This window comes from Mustela nivalis, assembly GCF_964662115.1.
Source record: "Mustela nivalis genome assembly, chromosome: 2".
Taxonomy (NCBI): domain Eukaryota; kingdom Metazoa; phylum Chordata; class Mammalia; order Carnivora; family Mustelidae; genus Mustela; species Mustela nivalis.
This window is the reverse complement of record NC_139021.1, coordinates 58,583,456-58,608,921: the sequence shown is the minus strand read 5'-3', so window position 1 is coordinate 58,608,921 and position 25,466 is coordinate 58,583,456. Positions and strand designations below refer to the sequence as shown.

The window sequence follows — 25,466 nt, the reverse complement described above, 5'->3', positions numbered from 1 at the left end:
CTCCAGTGATGCATTAACTAAACCAAAAGGACAACTTTACTCATTTCAAAATGTTTTATTATAACAGCAATCTTCGAAGGCAAACACAAAAGATTCTACTATGCTTAGATTTTAAAACATAAATAACCAATTTAATGCATCACTAATGATGCACAATAGATGTCTTCTTGTAGTACCAATTCAAATAAGAGACTGATGTAATCTGCCAGATACTTCAAAGTAACTAATTTGGTAATAAGAAAACACTCCTTTTGTGCAAACTTTCCTACGAAAAAAAACTGCGGAAACCTTCCCAGTTGGATATTTACTAAATAAAACTGTTGCACTCTCATTAAAATGTTATTTAATAAAAACAGAACTAAGTACTTTAGGTCTTAGAAATTTATCTTGAATAACATTATGCTTTTAAATGGAAATACAGCCTACACACAGAAAATAGATATTAATGGCAAAGTATGACCTATTTTTAGTATTGTGTATTTATATTCAATGTATTTATATTCAATGTCTTAAAACTTTTAAATATCGATTGCATATGTTGCTATTATGTTGTACACTCCATATACACACACTCCAGATGCCTTATCTATGAAAGAAGTAAACTAGTACATCTTACTTCTCTATAAATCTTCCCCAGCAAGTATAAGTAAAACATTTCCCTGAGTCTAAACTTCTAAAGGTAAAGGCTTAGGTCAGTTTCCTGAACAAATTCTATTATAATGTCTAACATATTTTTCCAGGGGGAGAACCTTAGACTCCTTTCTGCCTTTGTTTTCCTTTACCTATCATGGAATCCACAATTCCAGCCTAAATGGGAAAAAATACATATATCTATATCCTAATAAGTATTTCCAAAAGCATGTTAAAGAAGATTATTGTTCTCTGACCAAGGCCATTTGCAATTTGTCTTTTGGCTCACAAATGTTAAGCAAAATATCAATGTAAATAAGACGTTCTCAGTTATCTGTTTTTCCTTCTCCTGGAGCCGCTAATCCTGGGACAGTACCAATTATTCCACAAAGGAACAAGAAAGAAGGGGTTTCCATTCCCATAGCCACTGTGAGGTGGGATGGGGGCAGCGTCCTGAAGTGGCACACGAGAGAGGATTCTTAGGGGATTCAAAGGTATTCAAAAGACCTGATTACCTAATTTGTGAAAAACATTTTGTCAAAGTTGGAAATTTTTTTACGGCTAATCATTCAATGGCAGAATACCCTCACTGCCTGATATTTTTAGGATGTAAAAATTAAAAGAAATAAACAAACTGATCTGAGCCCTGTGATAATGAGTTCTACTATCAGTAGAGCAGTATTAAACCGTTAATGCCACAGAATTTTAGAACTAAAAAAAAAGATACTTCTCAAATTAACTTGCTGAATTATTTCTTGCTGAATGTAATTGCTGTATATACCTTATACTGGTACATTAGTCATAGCTATTTTGTGTACGTACAAATTTTCATGGCTTCTCACGATTGGATGGAATCCAGATTCTTTGTCTTGCCTTCCAAGACACCTCACAGCCTGATCTCTCTCTCTCCTTCTAGTCCTCATTCCCACTGCTATCTAAGGACCAGTGCTGGACTTCAGCAGAGAGTTCTGTCCACTGAATAAGGCTCTCCCCTCCCTCTTCGGTGCCTGAGCTCTTGCTGGCCCGCGTGTCAGACCAAATGCCTTTTACTAAATGCTTTTTTCTCTATTGCCCAGAGGGAAATCTGGCTCACCCTTTACCTTGTACAGAGAAGGTCACCTCCTGCATAAAATTTTCTTAACCAAAAACCTCCCTGCCTTGCCCTCAAAAGTCCTTAAACATTTCGCTTCTGCTTCTCATAGGCCAGTGATCTTTCATTTGCATTATAGATTTTCTTCTAAGCACGAGATCACTTTCTAAGGGGAGCATTCATTTTCTACACACATCTTCACATCCATTTGCTCATATATTGTCACACTGCCTTGTATGCAGCAGACGTTCAATAAAGGTTTATTGGATGAATTAAGTTTTATGGAATCATAATCTTTTATTCTGGATTTATTCTTACTCGAGCAGTCACCGTGGAAACCAGTGGCAAAAACTGTTACTGCCTGGAATTTCGTCTCAAAAGCAAACAATGGAAAAGATTAATCTCTCAATTATAAATTCAATTGGAGGTGAGACTAGAGATCAGCGTCGTTCATAAGATGAGACTGTAGAAGCCAGAGACTGCGCAATAGGCCCTGAATGATTGGTTTCCTTATAACTGTGAAAAAGATACACTGCATAGGAAAAAGTGTCCATGGGAGACATCATTTGGCATAAAACAAAAATGAATGTCTGGTACGCTGAAGTGCTTTATAATGAAGTTGTGCTTAATATATTCTTTACTACCCTATTTAAGTGGTCAAATTTTAAAACCTCCAAATCAATGAGGCTTAAAGTCATAGCGAGGCTCATTTCCTGAGATGATACATGATTCTCTGCTCAAGAGTTCTATCATCGACATAAATTGAGAAGACTGTAATGGAAGAATTAATAAAATAGGGTTTCCTTTCAGGGAACTGACCTAAAGGGTGAATCACAATTTGAAAGTTACTCATCTAGAACAACAACAAAACACCCAAGCATCTTGCTTCTGGTTTCAAAAGCAACAGTACTTCTTTTCTTCCTTTCTTCCTTTCTTTTCTTTCTTTCTTTCTTTCTTTTTTTGGCACATGGAAATACTGAATAAATATTGGTTGAACAGATGAATAAATGACTGGCCGCTCTTCCAGTAGACTATTAAAAAAGAACACTTGGACAAGGGATGCACTGTGAATATCTGAGTGTGTACTTGAGGGGAAGAAACTAAAAGTGTGCCCCTTGGCAGGGATTTTGAGCACTGTCCCCCCCTAACTTTATACTGTTTCTGCTCCTAAAGGACAAGAGCTGCAGGGAAACTCCATGACTATCTGAGGGCTCTGGCCTGGGCTTACAGACCTTAGGGAGGAAGTCTGTTTCTTTTAGAATTAAAGCAGTAGTCTGCTACTTCTCCAAAGATATCTGAAGGCAAAAGGACAAAATAAAACCCATACAAAAAGAAGGAAAAAATACTCCTAAGAGAAGGAAAAACAGTACTAATGTTAATACTAAAAAATAAAAGTGAATTAATATTTAGTGACCTGAATAAAGAAAATCTTTAAATAGCATTCTTTGAACAGGCTATTTTGTCTCAGGCTATTTTGAAGTGTATTCCAATGCGCAAGAAATTAATGAGACCTCCAGAAGCCTTTTATATTCATGCTAGCCCAGAGGGGAAAGCATGGGCAGTGATTGGTATGAGTTTAAAGAGGACTTCTGATAACTTTCTATCAGCTCCTACCAGATACAGCAGCTTACTTAAAACAGAGTTGATAAAATTTAGTTCACGGTTCCTCAACAGTATTTCCCAAGAAATTCTGAGACAAAATTGTGAGTGACCACAGTAATCTTCTCTTTAGAAGAGAAAAAATATTGTATACAAATATTTTCGTATTTTATATTGTGCCCCCGAACATGAGTGTTTGCTACCAAAAATCAACACAAGGTCTATCTTCACCTCTATCTTCCTCTATTTCATGGGAAAGTTTAGGTATTACACAAACTATACATTTCAAATTATAGAGTGTTGGAGTTTTTCAAAATGACAATCTTAAGGTCACTTAGGAAGAAGTGACAAAGGACGGTGGAAAGTCCTGCTGTTTCCTCTCTCTCCAGCAGCTTACTTTTGCCACCTAGTGGGGGAGGCAGTTTCACAGTGAGGTTGGTGTTTTGTCTAAGACCTAAGAGCAGAGGTCAGCCTATTAAAAAATAATTAAACATTTCTTTCATAGCAGGAGAATCAGATGTTTTTTAAATAACCTCAAGTAATTTTTCCAAACTGGCCTGTTCCATATCTATGGGTTTTCTTTTTAAGCAGTTAGTTTTCACTACAATGACTAACCTAGATAACTGAAGGGAAGATAAATCCTTTTTGTATCTATTTATAATTTATAACACCAGGAAAAAAAAACAAAACTTTCCTTGGTTTCCAGTGGTTCTGCATCCCCTTACCTTGTAGTATTTCCTAAGGTGTATGTTTTGGTTCATTCCTGTATTTTGTGCTTATATGGGGTCCAAATCTATACTTTCAGCCCTCATTTCTCATTGTGACTCTGACCTCAAATCTTTAGTGATCTACAAGTATCATCACCTCTGGAACTGACATTTAATATATCAAAAGCCTAAGTCATGATCCTCGAAAAGAGATAAAGAATGGGTTTCCTTTTGAGCCACTGTGGCTGGGCTAATCAGAGCTGGAGTGCACGCTAGGTTTAAAAACAGCAGAGATTTTTTTTAAGTATGTAAAAATTAATGAAACAAGCAAAGGAAACAATCAGAAGTCAGGATCAGTTTACTGGGCTGGGCAGGAGAAAGCATGACGACCAAGAGTTAGGGCGGGGCAATAATAATGAACAGGAATTGAGGTCAGGAACATAGGAAATTTGAGGCAGGTCACAAAGCTGAAGCTAAAAAAAATTGGAAATAAGAGGCGACCGAGGTTGGAGAAAGTATCATAGCTCAAGTCCTCAGGCTTGAGGTCCATGCAGGGATGAAGAGGGCTGAGGACCAGCAGAGAAGTGCAATTCTTGGGCCTGGAAATGCATGGTGATGCCTGGTTTTCCGCTCTAGCTCTGTCAAAATAGGAGAAAACAAAACACGACAAAACCTGGTCCTCACAGAGTCTGCTGGGAAGTTTCTTGAGATGCTGGACGCACATGAATGACTCCTTACCAAAACTGCCATGATCACAAATGGCCTTATAATCCTCTTGGTCTCTGAGGCGTTGAAGCTTTCAAGTGTGTCTTTTTTTAAACACCTTTACTGAAGTATAATTTATATACCATACAGTAAGCCTACTGTGAGTGATTTTAGCAAATTTAGAAACTTGTACAAACATCATCAAAATCTAGCCAGAACATTTCTGTCACTGCAAAAATTTCCCCGTGCCCATGTGCAGTCATCCCTCGCTCCCATTCCCAGACCAAGGTAACCACTGATCTGTTTTCTGTGATAGTCTATAGATTATTTGCCTTTTCTGAAAATTTCATATAAATGGGGTAGTACAATATGTGGCCTCTTATGACGGGTGTCTTTTATACAGCATGTTTTTGAGGTTCTTGGTTGTACAGTATATCAGTTCATTCCTTTTTACTGCTAAATAGTATTCCATTGTGAATCTATCACACTGTTTTTATCCGTTCACCAGTTAGGGGGCATTCAGATTGTTTCCAGTTTTTGGCTCTTAAGAATAATGCTGTTATGAATATTCACATACAAGTTTTTGTGTAAACATGTTAATTTTACTTGGTAGATCTAAAAGTAGAATTGCTGCATTATGTGGTAAATTTATTTAACTTAAGAAATTGCCAGATTAATTCCCGAAGTGGCCGTACAGTTTTACATCCGCACCAGCATACCATGAAGGTTTCAGTTTCGCCACATATCCTTGTCAACATTTGTTACTGTCTGCCTGTTTTAGTATAACCATCGTGGTGGGTGTGAAGTTGTATCTCATTGTGGTTTTACTTTGCATTTCCTTAAGGCTAATGATGTTGAGCATCTTCTCGGGTTTTATTAGCCAATCACACATTTTCTTTGATGAACTGTCTATTCATACCATTTATCCATTTTAATTGAGTGCCTTCTTTTTATGGTGTTCATAAGAACTCTTCATATATTTGTAGGCATAAATAATTTAACAGATACATGATTCGTAAATAGTTTCCTTTAGCTGGTGGCTTCTCTGATTTGAGATAGAGTGAGAGAGAGCACAAGCAGTGGGGAGGGACAGAGAGAGAGAGGGAGAAGCAGGTTCCCCACTGAACAGGAAGCCTCGATAGGCGAACCCTTGGATCATGACCTGAGCTAAAGGCAGATAGATGCTCAACTGACTGAGCCACCCAGGCGCTCCTTCTTCCATCTTTCTGAATGGTGTCTTTTGAAGCATGAAAATTTTAAGTTTAGATAAAATCCAATTTGCCAATTTCTTCTTTTATGGATTATGCTTTTGGTGTTGAAACTAAAACTTTGCCTAATCCAAGGTCATGAAAATTTCTACGATTTTTCCAGAAGTTTTACATCTTTAGGTTTTACAGTTAAGTCTTTCATGATTTTAATTTTTATATATGGTTGAAGTGAGACTCTAAATTTGTGTTTTTTCATATGGATATTTAATTTCCCCAGTACCATCTCTTGACAAAACACTCCATTCCCACTTAATTTCCTCAGCACTTTTGTGGAAAATAGACTGAACTTAAATATAAACGTTCATTTCTGGACTATTCCATTTGAATCTGTTCCATTGATCTACATGTTGATCCCTATGTCACTAACTTGAATAATGTTGTCTTATAGTAAAAAATTTGAAATTGAGTAGTATAAGTCTTCCAATTTTGTTCTTCCTCTTCAAAATTGTTTTAGATATTCTAGGCTTTTTGCATTTCCACTAAATTTAGGATCAGCTTGTTAATTTCTAAACCAAACAAAAAAAAAAAAAAAAAAAAAAGCCTGCTGAGATTTTGACAGAAATTGCATTGACCATATAGGTCAATCTGGGGGAAAGTGGCAAATTAACAATAACGGGTCTTCTACTCTATGAATGTTGAATGTCTCCCATATATTTAAATCTTTAGTTTCTCTCAGCAATGTTCTGTAGCTTTCAAGGTAAAGATCTTAGTACCTCTTTGGTTAAATTGATTCTTAAATATTTTATTGTTTTCAATGCTATTTTGAGGAAATAGTCTTAAGTTTATTTTTGGAATATGTGTTTCTAGTATCTTTGTATCTAGTACACAATTTATTTTTTAATATTAATTTGTCTTCTATAACTTTGTGAACTTATTTTTAAGTTCTAACAGATATTTGGGTATATGTGTGTATGTGTGGATTTCTTAGGATTTTCTATATACAGGATCATGTCGTCTACAAATAAAGACAGTTTTGTTTCTTCCATTCCAAGCTGCATGCCTTTTGTTCCTTTTTTCCCCCTTCTTTTTTCTTTTGCCCTTGCTACAATCTTTAGAATAATGTTAAGTAGAAGCATTAAGAGCAGGCATCCTTGCTTTGTTTCCAAACTAGGGGGCAAGGCATTCAATATTTTACCATTAAGATGACATTAGCTATAGATTTTTCAGATGTCCTTTAGCAAATTAAGAAAACACCTAAGAGTTCTATTCCTAAATTGTTCAGTTTTTAATCAGGAATGGGCATTGGATTTTGTTAAATGCTTTTTCTGTGTCTGAGATTATTGTGTTTTTTCTCCTTTATTAATCTGATGCATACAGTATGTGATTTTCAGATGTTAAGTCAACTTAGATAATGATGTTTAATGCTTGATGTTGTCCCACAGTTTCTGAGGTTCTGTTCAATTTTTTCTTCCTTTTTTCTCTGTTTTTCAGACTGGATATTTTCTTTTGGGCCATCTTAAAGTTCGTGGATTCTTTCTTCTGCCATCTCAAATCTGTTGTTGAAAACTCTAATGAATTTTTCATTTCAGTAATTATTTCTAGAATTTCTACTTAATCTTCTAAATAATTTTTATCTCCTCAATGAGAGTCTCTATTTCTTGAATTATTGTCATTATGTTTTTCTTTAGTTCTTAAATGTGGCTCCTTACATTACTTGGAAGATCTTTATTATAGCTGCTTTGAAGTTTTTGTCTGCTAAGTCCAATATCTGGGCCCACATTTTTTTCCCACTCAGTATTGGTAAACCTTTCCTTTCTGTTCATATCTTGTAATTTGTTGTTGTTGTTGTTGTTGTTGTTAGAGACTGGAGTTTAAGATACCATAGTGTAATAACTCTGGATTTCGATGTTCCTCTCTCAGGGTTGTTGCTGTTCTTCTGCTATGAATTTGCCTACATTAAATCTGTGGAATTGATTTCCCCATGGCACGTGGCTCACGTGGCTCTTTGTGTCTGTCTCTGACTTCCTGGGAGTCACGCTTGTGTCTGCATAGCTTAGTCAATTACTGATGAGTAATTGTGCTCAAACACAAGAAGCCAATAAAGCTTTTATGTTGCCAATGGAGCTGTGTTTGGGTTGGGGAGCTCATTCAAAGCTCAAGCAGTTCTCAAGTTGGCTTTGGCTTTTACTTTCTGCCAGACCCTTTTGCAAGGTGATGTATATATCTATCTTGGGCCCTCTCCGGTCTCTCATGCAGATCTAAAAAGCCTGTTGATCAGCCAGGAAAACATGCTGGCTTCTCAGGGCTCCTTTCACGGTATCATTTCCCAAATCTCTTTGGTAAATTTCTGGCTAGACTGTTGGTTTGTTGTTGACCCCAACCAAGACTGTAACCTCAGGTTTACTAAGCTACTAGCTAGCATTTCCTATTTGTTTGCCACCAAGATGTCTACTGTTATTCACAATGCCTGTGGGCATTGGGTGGGCATAGGGTTTTTCACATTGCACTTAAAACCAAGTGAGGCCATTCCTCCAATGAAACTGCTAGTTTTCATGGCTTTCCTCATCATTCTAGAAACTACTATGTTGACTGAGCCTGAAGGTGGGGCATGGCAACAGCTCCAGACAGGAACACCACAGAATCCTACTTTTCTTACCTGAAGTCCACTAGTTTTTCCATGAATAAATGCTTTTCAATTTGTTGAGTGCTTTTGGTCAATTTCCAGAGTGCTAAAATTGCCCTTTTTGATACTTTTGTCTAGTCTCACTGTTGCTTTTGGAAAACAATTGTCCAGCTCTCATTCTGCCATATTGGTAGTGTGCCTTTAAAGCTATTTTTAATCCCTCTGTTTCCTCCTGTCATACTCAGCTGGTCCCCAAGTTCTGCTGATTCTTTTCATGCAGTGTGTCTCTGGGAGAGATGCTGTTTTTCTTGCCATTTTTAGAGACACACCCATCAAGATAACCAGTACCCATTCATTCCTGAATTACTATGACAGAAGCTTTCGTCCCCACCATAGTCAATCTGCGTCTGGCCACTACATTGATCTTACAGACACCAGATAATCATATCCGTTGTTACTGACTGAAGAATGGTTCTTTGCTGCAAAAACATAAAATTCATGCTGCTTAACCTGTCAAAAAGTACTCAACTGCTTTGATCTTATGCAACATCATTTATTCCTGGAGTTCCTGCCAAGTTGAGTTTTTCTTTCCCCACATATTCCTTTGCCAATTTCCATGTTTCTAATTTTTTCATGTTGTCCTCCTATGTGGACAGCCTTTGCAATTTGTCTTTCAATTTTGGGTTCATCAACTCCTAGAAGAAGCTGATTGAGGTGAACTCTTCTACTCTCAATCATTTCTGTATTCCACAGCTTTTCAATATCCATACACAAATACAGATTTTGTAAACACTTCTGACATTAATCATGTCAGCTTGCAATCAGTCCTCAATTGTTTCTATATGTGTTTTTTCTCCAATATTTTTTCCTTTTACATGGATTTTATTTTTAAAAGCATTTTAGAGTCACAGTAAAATTGAACAGAAAGTACAGAGAGATCCCATAGAGCCCATCTCCAAATTTAGATTATACTCAATTTGAGGGCCTTCGCAGTTAACAAAATTGGAAATACTTCTTACTGTTTACTACAGTGATGAACATGCTTAGTATATGATCGCTGAATTAATAAAATGCTTCTTCTTTTCCTAGGGAAATTTTTAAAAATCTTAAGAAAAATGATCACTTTAGGATGTCTCTATGCCTTCCCCCCAAAGAACTTAACTCTTACATATAACTCCAAAAGCAGAAGTGATATTTAAGATTTCTAACAGTTGTGTGGCATGAACACCAATGAAATCAGACAACAAAATAGTCCTGAAAACTCCTGTTGTCCCAAGAAATGATCCTTTCTAATATTCCTAGATCATGAAGCAGTCCTACAGGTCCTAGACATGAGGCCATGGTGGAAGGGGGTAGAATATGGGGCAGTACCTATTTGCCAAGTAGTATGAAAGTATTTAAACCATTAATGTATGTATGCACAACTATATCAGAGGACACAAACTGAATATCAGTGCCACCAATAAGTCATTGATATTCTCTGGATTTAATAATGACTGCAGAATAAAATATTGATAAAATGGACTTCTGTCAATCATAAGCACTTTTCGTTTTGGAGAGCAACATGAGAACAATCAGTCTCTGTAATGCAAGATGCAGAGAAGGACACATAACAGTCAGAAGCCAATGTCAAGGGTCAGTTAGGCAGTACAAGACCAAACAGAACAAAAGTACTAGTAGGCCAAGACCAACCAAGAGACCAGACAGGAGCTAAATCGCCAGGAGTCAGAGTTCAAGGTTCAGCCAAAAAGATAGTAAGGATCTGCTAGGTAAGGAGACCAGCAAACAGTGGCCTAAAAGCAGAAATATCTGTAATATGGAAACTACAGCCAAGCAAATCTGTCCAAGAGCTGATCTCTTGTGTTTTCTTCTACAGCAAGAACCGATGTGAAGGCATGACCTCTCTCTCTGTAGAAGAGGTTAGTGAACCAAGCCAGAAGCCTACTGGCATATTAGTCTTTCAGAGTGAGAAATTTAAGCCTGGGTCTTGGTAGAATGGTGCCACTTCTTGCCAAAAGTACCAGGTTTGCTGGTAGCACACCACTGGATTGCTTAGCAAGGATAACAGACATTTTTTATCACTAATTGGCCCTTACTAATTTCAGATATGTTAAATATTTGGGGGCTTAAAACTATCTTCAGGGGCACCTGGGTGGCCCAGTGGGTTATAGCCTCTGCCTTCGGCTCAGGTCATGATCCCAGGGTCCTGGGATAGAGCCCCATATTGGGCTCTCTGCTCAGCAGGAAGCTGGCTTCCCCCCTCCCTTTCTGTCTGCTGCTCTCCCTGCTTGTGATCTCTGTCTATCAAATAAATAAATAAAATCTTAAAAAAAAAAACAACTATCTTCAAATTCTTTCACCAGTGGATGCAAAAAGAAGCAAATTAACTAAAGGCTATTTTAAAAATATGTGATCTGGGCGCCTGGGTGGCTCAGTGGGTTAAGCCGCTGCCTTCGGCTCAGGTCATGATCTCAGGGTCCTGGGATCGAGGCCCGCATCGGGCTCTCTGCTCAGCGGGGAGCCTGATTCCTCCTCTCTCTCTGCCTGCCTCTGCCTGCTTGTGATCTCTTTCTGTCAAATAAATAAATAAAATCTTAAAAAAAAAAATGTGATCTGAAAAGGCATTAGCTGCCAACTTAGAAACAAAGAGAGCGGGCCAAATAATTATTAGCAATGAAAGAATAAAACTGAATATTTTGAAAAATAACTAGTTTGTCTAAAAAAGAATTTTGGAAATGGGGAGAGGCATGACTTAATTGAAGGTGTGTTACTAAGAGAGAGAAGGTTTCTGCTTTTCAGCTTTAAATAGTATAATAAATCAGACACAACACCATAATTTGAGTTTACAAGGAAGGTAATACTCTTTAGGTAGTAAAAGTGACCTCCAGTGGGCAATAACGCTCTCAAATCTGTGGCCTAGGGACCTATATTCCATTGATCGTCACTTTAAAAAAGTCTATATATGCAACAGTTTTCCACTATAACTTTCACATCCATTTACTCAATTATATACATATGGTATTTATTGTTTAAATAACGTATCTGGTTATGATTCATTAGTATGAACTGTTAACAGAAAGGTTTGTGGGATATTTCCCCAATGATCTTCAAATTGACTTCAATATATTGATCTATAGACCAGTAGAAATATTAAATTCCTACTTAAATAATGTAAAATTAGAAAACTGAATTAAAAATTAAGGAACTACTGACATGGAGTATGTATGTAGGTCCCAAACTGAACAGAAGTTATTAGGGAGAAAAATCTAGAAAACATTTTGGTTTTGTACTTAAATTTGTTGAGATCATTAACATGAAATTATCTTCAAGTAGTAATCTCTTTTCAAACACTGAGCTACAGGTAAGTTGGGATATGGGTCAAATAACCACCCTAAAAATCATTTTTAGTGTAGTTGAGAAAAGTCGGGTTTTTGAAACTTGGAATTTCACACGTTCCGTTGATTAAAATAGCTGTTATTCATCACTTCAGGAAAAAGTGGGAGAAAGAAAGCAGTAAGTTAAGTTCCTGGGTTTTGATTATAGTCCAAAATTATTTTATAGGTCAAGTTAATAAGTCACTTGTGTGCACAATATCACTGGATATATGCAACCTCTTAGAAATGTGGTCATGCTATACTAAGCATAAATGAAATCATGAGTCATTTATAAAATACATAATATTTAGTCTTCCCACTACCTTCCCCTATAACTCACTGTTGGTTCTAGAAACTGCTTACACATCTGAAATGAAAGAAGTAAAAGATCACTACAGAAACAAGAGAATATTCCCCACTTGAAAAAAAAAAAAAAAAAGTCCAGCTATGATTTCTAAATGGGATTTCAAAAGGAGAAAAAAGTAACCTTTGCTACAGACAAACTTTCTTCCAGTGCTCTGTTGAATGTTTATGTAGAAAGCCTTATTATTCCTTTAGCGAATAAAATTGATCTCCATTGTAGAGTAAATAAATCCAAAATTCACAATCAAGGCGAACTGTGCTATAATATGGGAAGCATTTCCAGGATACTGGCTTTCTAAAAGAGAATGAACTCTGAGTGGCCATGTATAAAACAACCATTGGATACAAATTCAGAAGGTAAATGCCTAATGTTTCTTTCTTCTACTCCAGGAATTAGACCAACAGTTTTTTTTTCTGTAAAGGGGCAGACGGTAAGTCTTTCAGGCTTTGCAGGCAATAAGGTCTCTTTCATAACGACCATCTCCAATGCTGTGGAGTGAAAGTGGCCACAGATAATTCCTGAATGAATGGGCATGACTATGTTCCAGTCAAACTTTATTTATAGGCACTAAAATTTGAATTCCATATAATTCTCACATATATTACTCTTCTTTTGATCTTTTTTCCATCATTTCAAAATCTGAAACCCGTTCTTAATTCAGATGGTAGGCTCGACTTGGCCTGCAGGCCATAGTTTGCTGACTCCTATTCTAGTCCATCAGTGAGTAACTAACTATTGGGAGAAGTTGCTCCTAGTGACTTCCTTCTGAAATGTTTTCTTTGAAGATATAACTGAATTCATAACTATGTATTGTCATACATGTTAACTAAACTTACTGTGGCACTCATTTCCCATAAAATGTTGTATACTTAAAACTAATACAATGTTATATGTCAATTATATCTCAATTAAAGAAAAACTAAAAACAAAAACAAAACACTTTGTGAACTACTGGGCTAATTACTGAACTATAAAATGTAAAGAAATAAAGATATGAGTAAATTCCTTAACTATAATATATATTTGTGTAAAACGAGAATTTCATATAACAAAGTTAAAAGTCAGAAGAAGAAATTTTAGTCATATAATCATGAGATATGTTTCAAGTAGAGGAGATATTTTGAAATAACTCAATATGAAAAAACATCAGTAAATATGAAAGCAATTTCTCAAAGCAAACATTAAAATTCATATGCCTTTCTAATATCTCTCTTAGCACCTATTTCATAAAAAGTAAATGGAAATCAAGTTACGTTTTGAATTCCAGCAGCTGCAGGACCTTGCAGAAGCTGCCAATGGCAGTGATCATACCCTTTCTGTTGAAACCCACCGCCCCACACACACAAACTGCACTCAGCTGTGGCTTGCTATGGGTGGCAAGTGTAACAGCTGAAGTTCAAAACCCATATTGAATCTATGTAAAACAAAGAATGCCACAACCCTATTATAGATACCCTAGGATGATGATGACATGGGGTCTGTTATTATCCAATGCCACCTATATGCCCTTATTATATTAATACAAAACTTTATTTGTCTTAGGTTCAAACCTATGAAGTTCAAACCTCTTTAGGTTCTGAGGCTTGCAGTCCCCAAGGACATTTTTCAGTGAATATTGACTTGTATATTACACTATGGGATCCTAGAATCAGGAGGCAGTCCCTTAAATTTGAAGACCCCGAGAAGGTTTTAAGTGTATACGTGATAGGTTAGACAAGTTAGAGGATACAAACAAAAATTCATGAAAATATATGATGGATTCTTAATGACAGTTATATATATCCAGAGTATGTAAATATTCGGACGTCAACATATGCAACTTCCAGAACGCTTTCACAAATGATGTCCTTATAAGGCCATCACAAGAGAAAGCATATTCAGTCAAAGATTGTATTTCTAAAAAAAAAAAAAAAAAAAAGATTGTATTTCTCTCATTAATTCTACCAAATCCAAATTATTCTCATTTTCTTCAAAATTCAATTCAATTCCAATCTATTAACATGAATTGAGTGTCTTTTATGTGCCAGAGCACAGGCATGGAGAATATTAAGGTGAATGAGACACTGCCCTGTACCTCACAGAGGTCACTGCCTAATGAGTAGACCAATACTAAAAACAATGGGAAGACAGTTTGATAAGTTAAATAGTGGAATAATGTAGAAAGTAGGTTTGGGGAAGACCTGTTGACTGGAGTGACTGCTTGGTTGGATCTGATAGACACAACAGTTAAAGTTCCTCTTATGAGAAAGGACAGAATGGCCCAAACAGAGGGAAGATGTAGAAACAAAGATACAGATGCAAGCAAGCATGAGATATGGAAACTCAAAAGTGCCAGAATATGAAGTGTGGGTATAAGTTAGGTACAGGGTAAATGGTGAAGGAAGAGAAAGGAGACAAAGGTAGGGACAAAATCAAAATGCCCACAGACCTGCACTGTGCCAAACACATATGGCTATTGAGCACCTGAAGTGTGGCTCATCCAAAATGAGATATATGAAGAAAGATTAAAAATCTCAATAATTTTAGAAGTTGATTATATCTTGAAGTGACACATTAGATATATTGGGTTAAACTACATATATTATATTATATATATATTACATATATATATATATATCCAATATACCAAAAATATATATTTAAAATATATATTTAATATATAGTAAATATATTTAATGTAAATTTTAAGATTTTATTTATTTATTTGAGAGAGAGAATGAGAGAGAGAGAGCATGAGAGAGGGAGCATCAGAGGGAGAAGCAGACTCCTCACTTAGCAGGCAGCCCGATGCAGGACCTGACCCAAGCCAAAGACAGTCGCTCAACCAACTGAGCCACCCAGATGCCCATTTCTAAATAAAATATATTAAGATAAAGTTTACCTGGTTTTTTTTTTAAGTTTTTTAATGGGTTTAGTAGAAAATTTAAAATTGTATTTATGGCATCTAATTCCTCATTTAAACTTATGGTGATCTTGAGGTATCTGGGTGGTTCAGCTGGTTAGGCAGCAGACTCTTGATTTTGGCTTCATCATGATCTTGATTCTGGACATGATCTCAGTGTCCTGGGATCGAGCCCCAGGTCATCAGACTCTGCGCTCACTAGGGAGTCTGCTTCAGGCTTCTTTCTTTCCCTCTGTCCCTCCTCCTACTTGTTTGCTCTCTCTCTCAAATACATGTCTTAAAAAACAAACATTGCCAATTTGAATACCTTTTCTTTTTGTTGTCTGATTGCTGTTGCTAGGACTTCTAGTACCATGTTGAACAAGAGAGGTGAGAGTAAGCATCCTTGTTGTGTTCCTGATCTCAGTGGGAAGGCTGTCAGTTTTCCCCACTGAGGATGACATTCGCTGTGGGTTTTTCATAGATAGATTTTATGAAGTTGAGGAATTTTCCTTCTATCCCTATACTTTGAAGCGTTTTAATCAGGAACAGATGCTGTATCTTGTCAAATGCTTTTTCTGCATCAATGGAGAGGACCATCTGGTTCTTCTCTCTCATCTCTGATTGATTTGTTCTATCACGTTGATTTGCAAATGTTGAACTACCTTGTATCCTATGGATAAATCCCACCTGGTCATGGTGGATAATCTTTTTAATGTACTATTGGATTAAGAATCTTGGCATCTATATTCATCAGGGATATTAGTCTGAAATTCTTCTTTTGTTGGATTCTTCGCCTGGTTTGGGGATCAGGGTAATGCTGGATTCATAAAAAGAGTCTGGTTTCCTTCTGTTTCTATTTTTTTGAAACAGCTTTAGGAGAATAGGTATTATTTCTTCTTTGAATGTTTGGTAGAATTCTCCAGGGAAACCATCAGGTCCTGGGCTCTTGTTTTTTTGGGAGGTTTTTGATCACTGCCTCAATCTCGTTACTAGATATTGGTCTATTCAGGTTGTCAATTTCTCCCTGTTTCAGTTTTGGAGGTTTATAGGTTATCTAGGAATGCATCCGTTTCATCCAGGTTGCTTAACTTATTGACATATAACTGTTGATAATAATTTCTGATGATTGCTTCTATTTCCTTAGTGTTAGTCATGACCTCTCCCTTTTCATTCATAATTTTATTAATTTGGGTCTTCTCTCTTTTCTTTTGGATTAGTTTGGCCAATGATTTATTGATCCTATTGATTCTTTCAAAAAACCAGCTTCTAGTTTTGTTGATGTGTTCTACTGTATCTCTGGTTTCTATCTATTGATCTTCTATTAATCTCTGCTCTAATCTTGATTATTTCCCTTCTTGTGTGTGGGGCCTGCTTAATTGGTTGTTGATTCTCTAGTTATTTAAGGTGTAAAGAGAGCTGTGTATTAGACCAGTGGAACAGAGTAGAGAGTCCAGATATGGACCCTCAACTCTATGGTCGAATAATCTTCAACAAAGCAGGAAAAAATATATAGTAGAAAAAAAGACAGTCTCTCCAATAAATGGTGCTGGGAAAATTGGACAGCTACATGTAGAACAATGAAACTCAACCATTCGCTCATACCATACACAAAGATAAACTCAAAATGGATAAAAGACCTCAACGTAAGGCAGAAATCTATCAAAATACTAGAGGAGAACATAGGCAGCTATCTCTTCAACATCAGCCACAGCAACTTCTTTCAAGATATGTCTCCAAAGGCAAAGGAAACAAAAGCAAAAATGAACTTTTGGGACTTCGTCAAGATCAAAAGCTTCTGCACAGCAAACAAAACAAAGAGGCAAACCACGGAATAGGAGAACATATTCGTAAATGACACCACAGACAAAGGGCTGATATCCAAGATCCACAAAGAACTTCTCAAACTCAACACACGCAAAACAGATAATCACATCAAAAAATGGGCAGAAGACATGAACAGACACTTCTCCAAAGAAGACATACAAATGGCTAATAGACACATGAAAAAATGTTCATCATGTTCATGATGATGATCATCATCCTTTCAACTTCCATCAGGGAGATTCAAATCAAAACCACATTGAGATACCACCTTACACCAGTTAGAATGGCCAAAATTAACAAGACAGTAAACAACAAGTACTGGAGAGGATTTGGAGAAAGGGGAACCCTCTTACACTGTTGGTGGGAATGCAAGTTGGTGCCACTTTGGAAAAAGTGTGGAGATTCCTTAAGAACTTAAAAATAGAGCTATCCAATGACCCTGCAATTGCACTACTGGGTATTTACCCCAAAGATACAGATGTAGTGAAAAGAGGGACTATCTGTACCCTAATGTTTATGGCAGTGATGACCACTGTTGCCAAACCATGAAAGAAACAAGATGCCCTTCAACGGATGAATGGATAAAGAAGATATGGTCCATATATACAATGGAATATTATGCCTCCATCAGAAAGGATGAATACCCAACTTTTGTATCAACATAGACGGGACTGGAGGAGAGTATACTGAGTGAAATAAGTCAAGCAGAGAGAGTCAATTATCATATGGTTTCACTTCCTTGTGGAGCTAAGGAATAACACAGAGGACATTGGAAGATGGAGAGGAGAAGCGAGTTGGGGGAATTCAGAGGAGGAGACGAATCATGAGAGACTGTGGACTCTGAGAAACAGAGGGTTTTGGAGGGAAGGAGGGTCGGGGGTTGGGTGAGCCTGGTGGTAGGTATTATGGAGGGCACATATTGCATAGAGCACTGGGTGTGGTGCCTAAGCAGTGAATGCTGGAACACTGAAAAGAAATAAAATAAAATAAAATGAAGAACAAACAAATAAACAATAAACTCACAGTGATCTTGGGGGCACCTGGCTGGATCAGTTAGTACAGTATGTGACTCCTGAGCTTGGGGTTATGAGTTCAAGCCCCACATTGGGCGATTACTTAAAAAATAAAAATAAACCCATAATGATCTCATTTCTCTTGCCAGTGACTAGTTTAGAGATGGGGTTGTGAATGACCCAATCCAAGCCTGTGCCATGAAGGAAAGACAGCTGAAGGCGTTCCTGATATAGATGTCTTTGCCCCTAAAAGGAGACCAGTATGAACAGTTCTCATTTTCTTTTAAATGTGGCTCCACTCCCAGTGACACAGAGAATGACTGTGACCATCTTTCCATGAGCCAGAGGATGAAGCAGAGCTAAGAAATGGAATAAACTGAGTCCTTACTGACATCACTGAGCTACTTTATCAACCAACCCTGGAGTTCACTCTTCCTCTGAACTTCCTGTTATGGGAGATAACAAGTTTCCTTATTGTTTAAGCCAGTATGAGTCAGGTTTTCTGTTACTCGTAGCCAAAAGGATCCTAGCTGATACACTTCATTAGGCTACAATTACCTCAAGGGAAAGGGACAATATGCACTATCATTTAAGACTATTTAGTACCACAAAAGTTCTGTATATAGTCTATAATGAATCCATGTATTATTATTGTGATAGTATATATTTAATATGTGTGAAGGCTTTTACTTTCTCCATTTTAAATTATTGTATCACTGTAAGACATTATGGAATAATTACTAAGGGAAAGAGATTTTTAATTAGAACAAAAAAACTAGCAGCAGAATTTAACTAATTAAAAGTAGAACAGAAATAACCTTTAGATTTGTAACTTGTTACACTTCATGGCTGTCCTTTCACTGAGAGGTCCGCCTTGAATTCCAGTCAAAGCAATTTGCTAATGTGCACATAAACTCTTACAGGTAATGTAGCACATGAAGCAAATGTACAAATACTATAGTTATACCTCATAGAATTATGAGAATTAAGTAAAATAATGGATATAGATCCTAGCACAGTATCTAGTACACAGTAAACACATTTAATATAAATTTGGTTCCTGTTTTCTGTTGAAGAGTTTTTCATTTCATAAATTCTAAGTACTGTGCTAAGTATGCACCACCATTTATATCAATTCATTTAATGTTGACTAGAAGTCAGATTAGAGCAAATAGTAATTTACATATGTCACACTTCATGGGCGAGTTCGTGCTTGGTTAGGTGGTTGATTTATTCATTTTTTTTACGTGAAGCAAGTGAGTTCCAAAGCTAACCTGAACAAAATGAGGTAGGCAGTGGTAAAACTATTAACTAGAAATTAACCTGCAGTATTTGAACGAATCTATGTCTGCTTACCCAGTAGAGTTGAAATTGTGAGATTAATAATGCAGTCTAAATAAAGGTGAATTAAAAAAATAAAAAGAGAGGGAAGGAAGTTTATGATTTTGAGGGTATCTAGAAGGTGACTGATGTAAGTAACAGACACAGAGAGTCAGCAGTGCTCAATAACATCCAAGGGTGATGAAGAAAGATGTAGAGAGTGGCAGGCCAGAAAAGAGAGGTAAGAATATTTGGTGAATGACCCAATCCAAGCTAGAAGATTCTGGAAACCTTTCTGTGCTATTACAAAGGATTTTGCTTTTAATAATAACCACTAACCAATATAAATTTAATTTCCAATAGGAATTACTGAAAAACATAGAGCAAAAGCCCCACTAGCTCCACCTTACCAAATAAATGCGCTCTTTGCTCCACTAATGAATAAGGATGACTGCTCATCACTGAAGCCACCATATGATCTGCAGATTTTAAATTTCACAGGATGATTAGCCTCCTGAAGACTACATTAAGTTAGTTATCTAGCTTATTACAAGGACTAAAAGAAGCCAATTACCTCTGTATGCTCTAGCAGCTAGTGCAATATTCCCAGAGAGTTATTAAGTCAACAAATGTTTGCTAAAAAATATCTGAAAAGAAAATCAGTATCTGGAATTTAAACTGTTTTTATTCTAGACAGTTAAACATTCTAAACTAATGTATAGTATCACATTTGCTGTGATGAATAAAGCAAACATACATAGACCATTTCCACCCAGATACCACAGGGACTCCCAGGCAGCAACCAGCCTGAATGACTGTCCATTGCAGAGTTTCCAAATGGGAAATACTACAGATTGTTTCTCTGAAGTCAGGCAGGCTTAGACCACTTTTTGGAGATTAATAATAATCCTGAGAGCCTGAAGCAGAACTTACCTAACCACTAACATTCAGAGACGCTCTAAATCAGGCTCTAAGTTTAATTTAGTGCATTGTAAGGTAGATCCAACATTTTTAGAGAACGCAGGAAAGAAGAGGGTGTGTCATGTTTCTACATTTTTCTGGGGCCAATTCCATATATGGGTCACTGATAAAGGAATAAATCTGGATTTTTTTAAGTTAGGTTTATTGAGGTGTAATCTAAATACAATAAAATGTACCCTTTTCAGCATACAGATCTGTAAGTTTAGTAAATGCATACAGTCATGTTCTACCACCACAATCAAGCTATAGCACATTTCTGTCACCCCCAAAAATTGTTGTGACAATTTATGGTCAATCCCTCCTCAGGCCCTGGCAACCAATGATCTGTTTTCTATCTCTATCATTCTGTCTTCTCCAGGTCACACACATTGCATCTATAGTATGGAGTCTTTTGAGTCTGGTTTCTTTCATGTCATGATACAACTGGCAGCGAAGCCAATGAGACTGGGATACTGAGTGGAAAGGAGAGTGGTCGGAATTGCAATTGGAGCAGCAGAGAAAGCCAAATCACATAGGGACGTACATGCCATAACAAAAATTCTGGATTTATAGTAGGTATGATGGGAAGCCATGGGAAGGTTCCAAACAGCTGAATAATATGATCTGATTAAGTTAAAATAATTTTGGCTACTGTGTGGAAGATACACACAATGGAACAGAAGTAGAAGGAAGGAAGCTAGTGTAAAAACTACTGCAATTGTCTGGGTTAAACATGATAAGGGGTGCCTGGATGGTCAGTCGGTACAGCTGGTACAGTCGGTACATGAGACTCTTGATCTTGGGAGTGTTAAGTTCAAGCTCCATGTTGGGTGTAGAGATTACTTAAAAATAAAACCTTAAAAAAAAAAAACAAACACCCAACCCATAATAGTGATTACAATGGCAACACTGGAGGTGGTGGAAAGTGGTCTGGTGACAGATGTAATTCAGAGGAAGGGATACTGGAACTGGATGTAGCATTTGAGGAAAGAGGAGGCAAAGATGCTCCAAGGAGCTTGGCTTGAGCAACAAGGTAGATGGCAGTGTCATCTACCAGGATGGATAAAAGAAACAGACAGGGGAAGAGGAAGAGGCAGGTTTGGCGCAGAGAGGCGGGAGAATCGGAAGTTCCATACATTTGGATATCATCAGCATACAGATGATACTGACTCTCTCTCCTCCATTCTGTAGATCTGTATGGACCTTTGCTAGAGATATTTTTAACAGTACTTGTCCTTTTACTCCTTAACACAGGAGTAAATACACTGGATAATATATTTACTCTTTACTTCACTGAGTTCCTGGAGTTAAATCTAAAAATATAACGTAAACTGTAAATGTTCAAGGCTAGACAGTTCTTCCATTTCTTGCCTTCATTTTCTACATAGATAACAACCTCGTGAGTTTCATAAGAAGGACTGCCTCTAAATTTTATGTATACTTTTTCTAGAATACTTATTGTTTGCTCAACTGCATTGGCTCAAATGAGTTAAGAATAGAAAACATTTTGTAGGGGCGCCTGGTTGGCTCAGTGGGTTAAAGCCTCTGCCTTCGGCTCGGGTCGTGATCTCAGGGTCCTGGGATCGAGCCCCACATCGGGCTCTCTGCTCAGCAGGGAACCTGCTTCCCTTCCTTTCTCTCTGCCTGTTTCTCTGCCTACTTGTGATCTGTCTGTCAAATAAATAAATAAAATCTTAAAAAAAAAAAAAAGAAAAAGAAAACATTTTGTAAGTGATCATCATTTTTCTTGCTTTAAAATGTTTTCTGGTATTTACTGATTAACAGGTGAAGCAGTATTTAGTGGTCCACACTTTCCGACTTACGAGATCAAGTTTATTCTTTTGGCATGGTGAAGAAGTACCTGTTGCTTACACAGACCCTCAGTATGAGGAAAGGGTAATGGCAACATACTGCAGAAAAGCTGCAGGATGTGGAGCAGAGGTTCACTGTGTCTCCCTTCCTCAGGGAGCCCGGTAACCCAAGTGCAGGGAGGAGCACTGATCATGCCCCTACTTCCATTTGTACCTCAGAGGCTGCCAGAGTAGAGCATGTGGCAGAGAGGATGACCACTCCAGTCACAGCTCCCTTCATTTATGCATCTAACCATCCATCTTCCATCCATCCATCTGACCATTATCAATGCCTTTCCTGAAGTCTTTTTTTACCTTAAAACTTCATGCAAGTTCATCATTTCCCATGCAACTGTATTTGCTTTAACATAAAAATAACTTTATTTACTTACCATTGAGTAAAACTGACATTCCAGATAGATCAAGTATAAGACCTCTATGTACAGTTGTACAGGTTATGTACTGAACACTTCATGGGTGTGTGTGGAGGGGGAGGTTCTATTCCTGCTATACGTCTTACGGATTTGGAGAGCAGTAAAATGCCTTGAGGAAGAAGCATCTTTTTTTTTAATTTGTAAAGGTGCCATATGGACTAACACCAGCCCAGCGCTTTGTATATGTGGCCACATGGACTGGGCATAAGCCTGAACCAGCCTCACTATTTCACTCCTAAAGAAGCCAAGTTCCAAGAGGTACAGAGACAAGTTCCTATGGCTACTTCATGGAAAATCTAGGTTTGATCTCAGTCTCTATTCCCATTCCAGTGCTATTTTACAGCAACATGCTATCTCTGCTAACAGTGGGCTGCTCTTGTTCTTCTTAGGTGTGTGGGCTTCAGAAGCACTTTCATTTCTTTGCTTGGCTGAAGGAGAGGCCTTTGTAGGATGGTTATCTCGGGCTGCTATTGCACCTGTTTCTGCCATGAATGGATATAGAGGGTTACAGCAGTCGCTAGACTTTTTGATAAATATTCAAAGTAGTAAAGTTGCTAGATTGCAAGCTCCACGACAGCAGGAACCAAGTCCAACATTCCTGTCGTTTCTCCCGAACCCAGCATACAGCTAAGTTATCATTTTATACACAAAATGTATTCTATAAGTTTGTTTAGGTCCCCATCCCTCTACTGCTACTGCATGCTTTCCTGCAGCAGGAGCATGTGTCAGGGCCAAACTCGGAGAAGCACTGCAGTCATCTCAAAACTGCTTTCAAGGTCAATATGCTGTCAACTGCTTATTATTGGTTGGTTTCATTTAACCGGGAGCAGGAAGATCAGTCACAGAATCATAAAACGGAAGCACTGGAATGGGTCTTGTAAGTCATCTAACCAACTCCCTTATATAACATTCCAGAAAACAGGGTCCTAAAGAGAGGCAGAATCCATTCAGGTAGCTGCATCTAACTTACGTTATGGTTAGTTCCTAAAACTCAGGTTTTCTGCCTAATTAGCTGCTTTTTCCTAAACCCCACAATACCTTGCCATCAATCAACAAAACATGATTGGAAACCCCACAATATCTGAAACACTATGAACTGAGAGGTGTGCCCTTAAGAATGTCTTTTTTGAGTTGGACAATAAATCATGTATTTGAGATGATACACTACTATTTTCTTTTATTCTTTTCATGCAAGGGTACTCCTCAGAGAGAAGGAAAAAAAGATTAGTCAGGTAAGACTATAAGAAACTCTCAAATTTACTAAGAAATGGATATAAACATGGGTGCCCACTGTTCTGCGTGTGAAGTTAATTTAGAAAGCACAGCTGGTTAGTCAAACGGTAAATTGTGTGCATGTGTATTTATTTTGACTCCAAACTAGAAACTCTATGACCCAGATCATTAGTTTAATCTAATCTGATGATTATTTTAGTTGGAAATATCTATTATCTTATAAGCAGGACGCATTTTTAAGCTGCTAACTAAACAAAGAAATTTTGTTATTATTAAACAATATACTTTACAGATTTTTAGACTTATTTTAGAAATAAAGCTTTAAAAGTAGAAACAACACTGGTGCATCATTTTAGTAATATCCCAAATTATGGGAGTAAGTTGATGGTTCTGAAAGTTCAATTATTTTGAACACATTCTGTAATATTCAACCCTCATCAACAGAACTAAATGACTATAATACAGTGAGACTCCAGTGTTATCTAGTTTTGCTAACCCTGCTTCTTATACGTAATTATTAAAAAGAAAGATAACTTGTAGGGCAATTATTTCTTCTGTGTAAGAGAATTCTATATTTAAATTAATAATGAACTATAAATTAGAAGTCTAAAATAATTTAACTCTCCTAAGATACCAGTTTCCCAACACAAAAATTGTGGGTTTTTCAAAATTCTAGGACATGGTGCTAGTGGATAATACATTAGGGAAAGCAAAGCTGTATGTGTGCGTGTAGCTTCCATTTTTATGGTCTCTGATTTCTCAGCTGGGCCATAACGCAGCAAAATGGCAGTGGCATATTATACCTGGTCATGGCTGGCTTCAATGGAGCTTCCAATAGCATGGAAAGTCATCTGCACAGGGGCTAATGTCAGACAGGTCACACACTCTTTGCCACTTTGTCTATCACAGTAGTGAACCTATAACAGAACACATGCAATCTGCTGAACACCACTTGTAAGAGGGAGCCAGATGCAACAGGTCCTGTCCAAAGGCTCTATATTTCCACAAGAATTCAAATAATTTATGCAGAACACACTTCAAATATTTAAAACCTTATCAGGACCTTACAGTATCGATGGAAAATCTATTAACTCCATTTTAAGTACTTTTGAAGTTGTGAAAGAGCTGAGGAAATGCTTTATAAAATGTTTTACACTATTACAGCCAGTAGAAAAATTCGCAATTAAGTGCTATACCTGTCTTTGTAAGTCTAGCTTTTTGTAACGCATAATGCATAAAAGACTTGAGGGTAAGCGTAAGGCCAAGTTCACTTAATTTCAATGGACTCTTGTCAACCTGAATTTTCACTCATCTTTGACTCTATGTCTGTGTGACTGCCACTTAATTGGTAGTGACATTCTTCTATTTCTACATTATAGTCTCTATAAAACCACTATTAAATATATACAGCTATCACTACATCATGTTCTGCTTGACATTTTGACATTACAATCAAATAGAATTAAACTAAAATGATTTCTAATGTGCAGACCAAAATAAAGTTACCATATTATTTTTCTTTTAGTTAAATAAAACCAACCATTATTAAAACCACATGTAAGACACATTCCGTATCAGAAGTAGGGTAAACGGGGGTAAGGGAAGTGTGAGGCCCTCTTCCCAGTGGGAAAATTTACATCCTCTCATT

At 37.1% G+C, this 25,466-nt stretch overlaps 1 protein-coding gene and 1 long non-coding RNA gene across 11 annotated transcripts in view; one reads left to right on the top strand and one right to left on the bottom strand.

The window, feature by feature from the left end:
* STAU2 (staufen double-stranded RNA binding protein 2) overlaps positions 1-25,466 on the bottom strand; it is a 324,564-nt gene that overhangs the window by 84,987 nt on the left and 214,111 nt on the right. For 8 of the 10 annotated variants that reach the window (XM_082719848.1, XM_082719846.1, XM_082719840.1 and 5 more), the window contains one exon: positions 24,622-24,735. The exons of the other annotated variants lie outside the window; for them this stretch is intronic. In XM_082719848.1, coding sequence (XP_082575974.1) covers positions 24,622-24,735 — 114 coding nt within the window. The remainder of the gene's footprint in view (positions 1-24,621; positions 24,736-25,466) is intronic. 10 annotated transcript variants of the gene reach the window in all.
* Positions 1-25,466, top strand: part of LOC309859260 — a 268,946-nt gene that overhangs the window by 45,087 nt on the left and 198,393 nt on the right. The gene's annotated exons all lie outside the window — the stretch shown is intronic.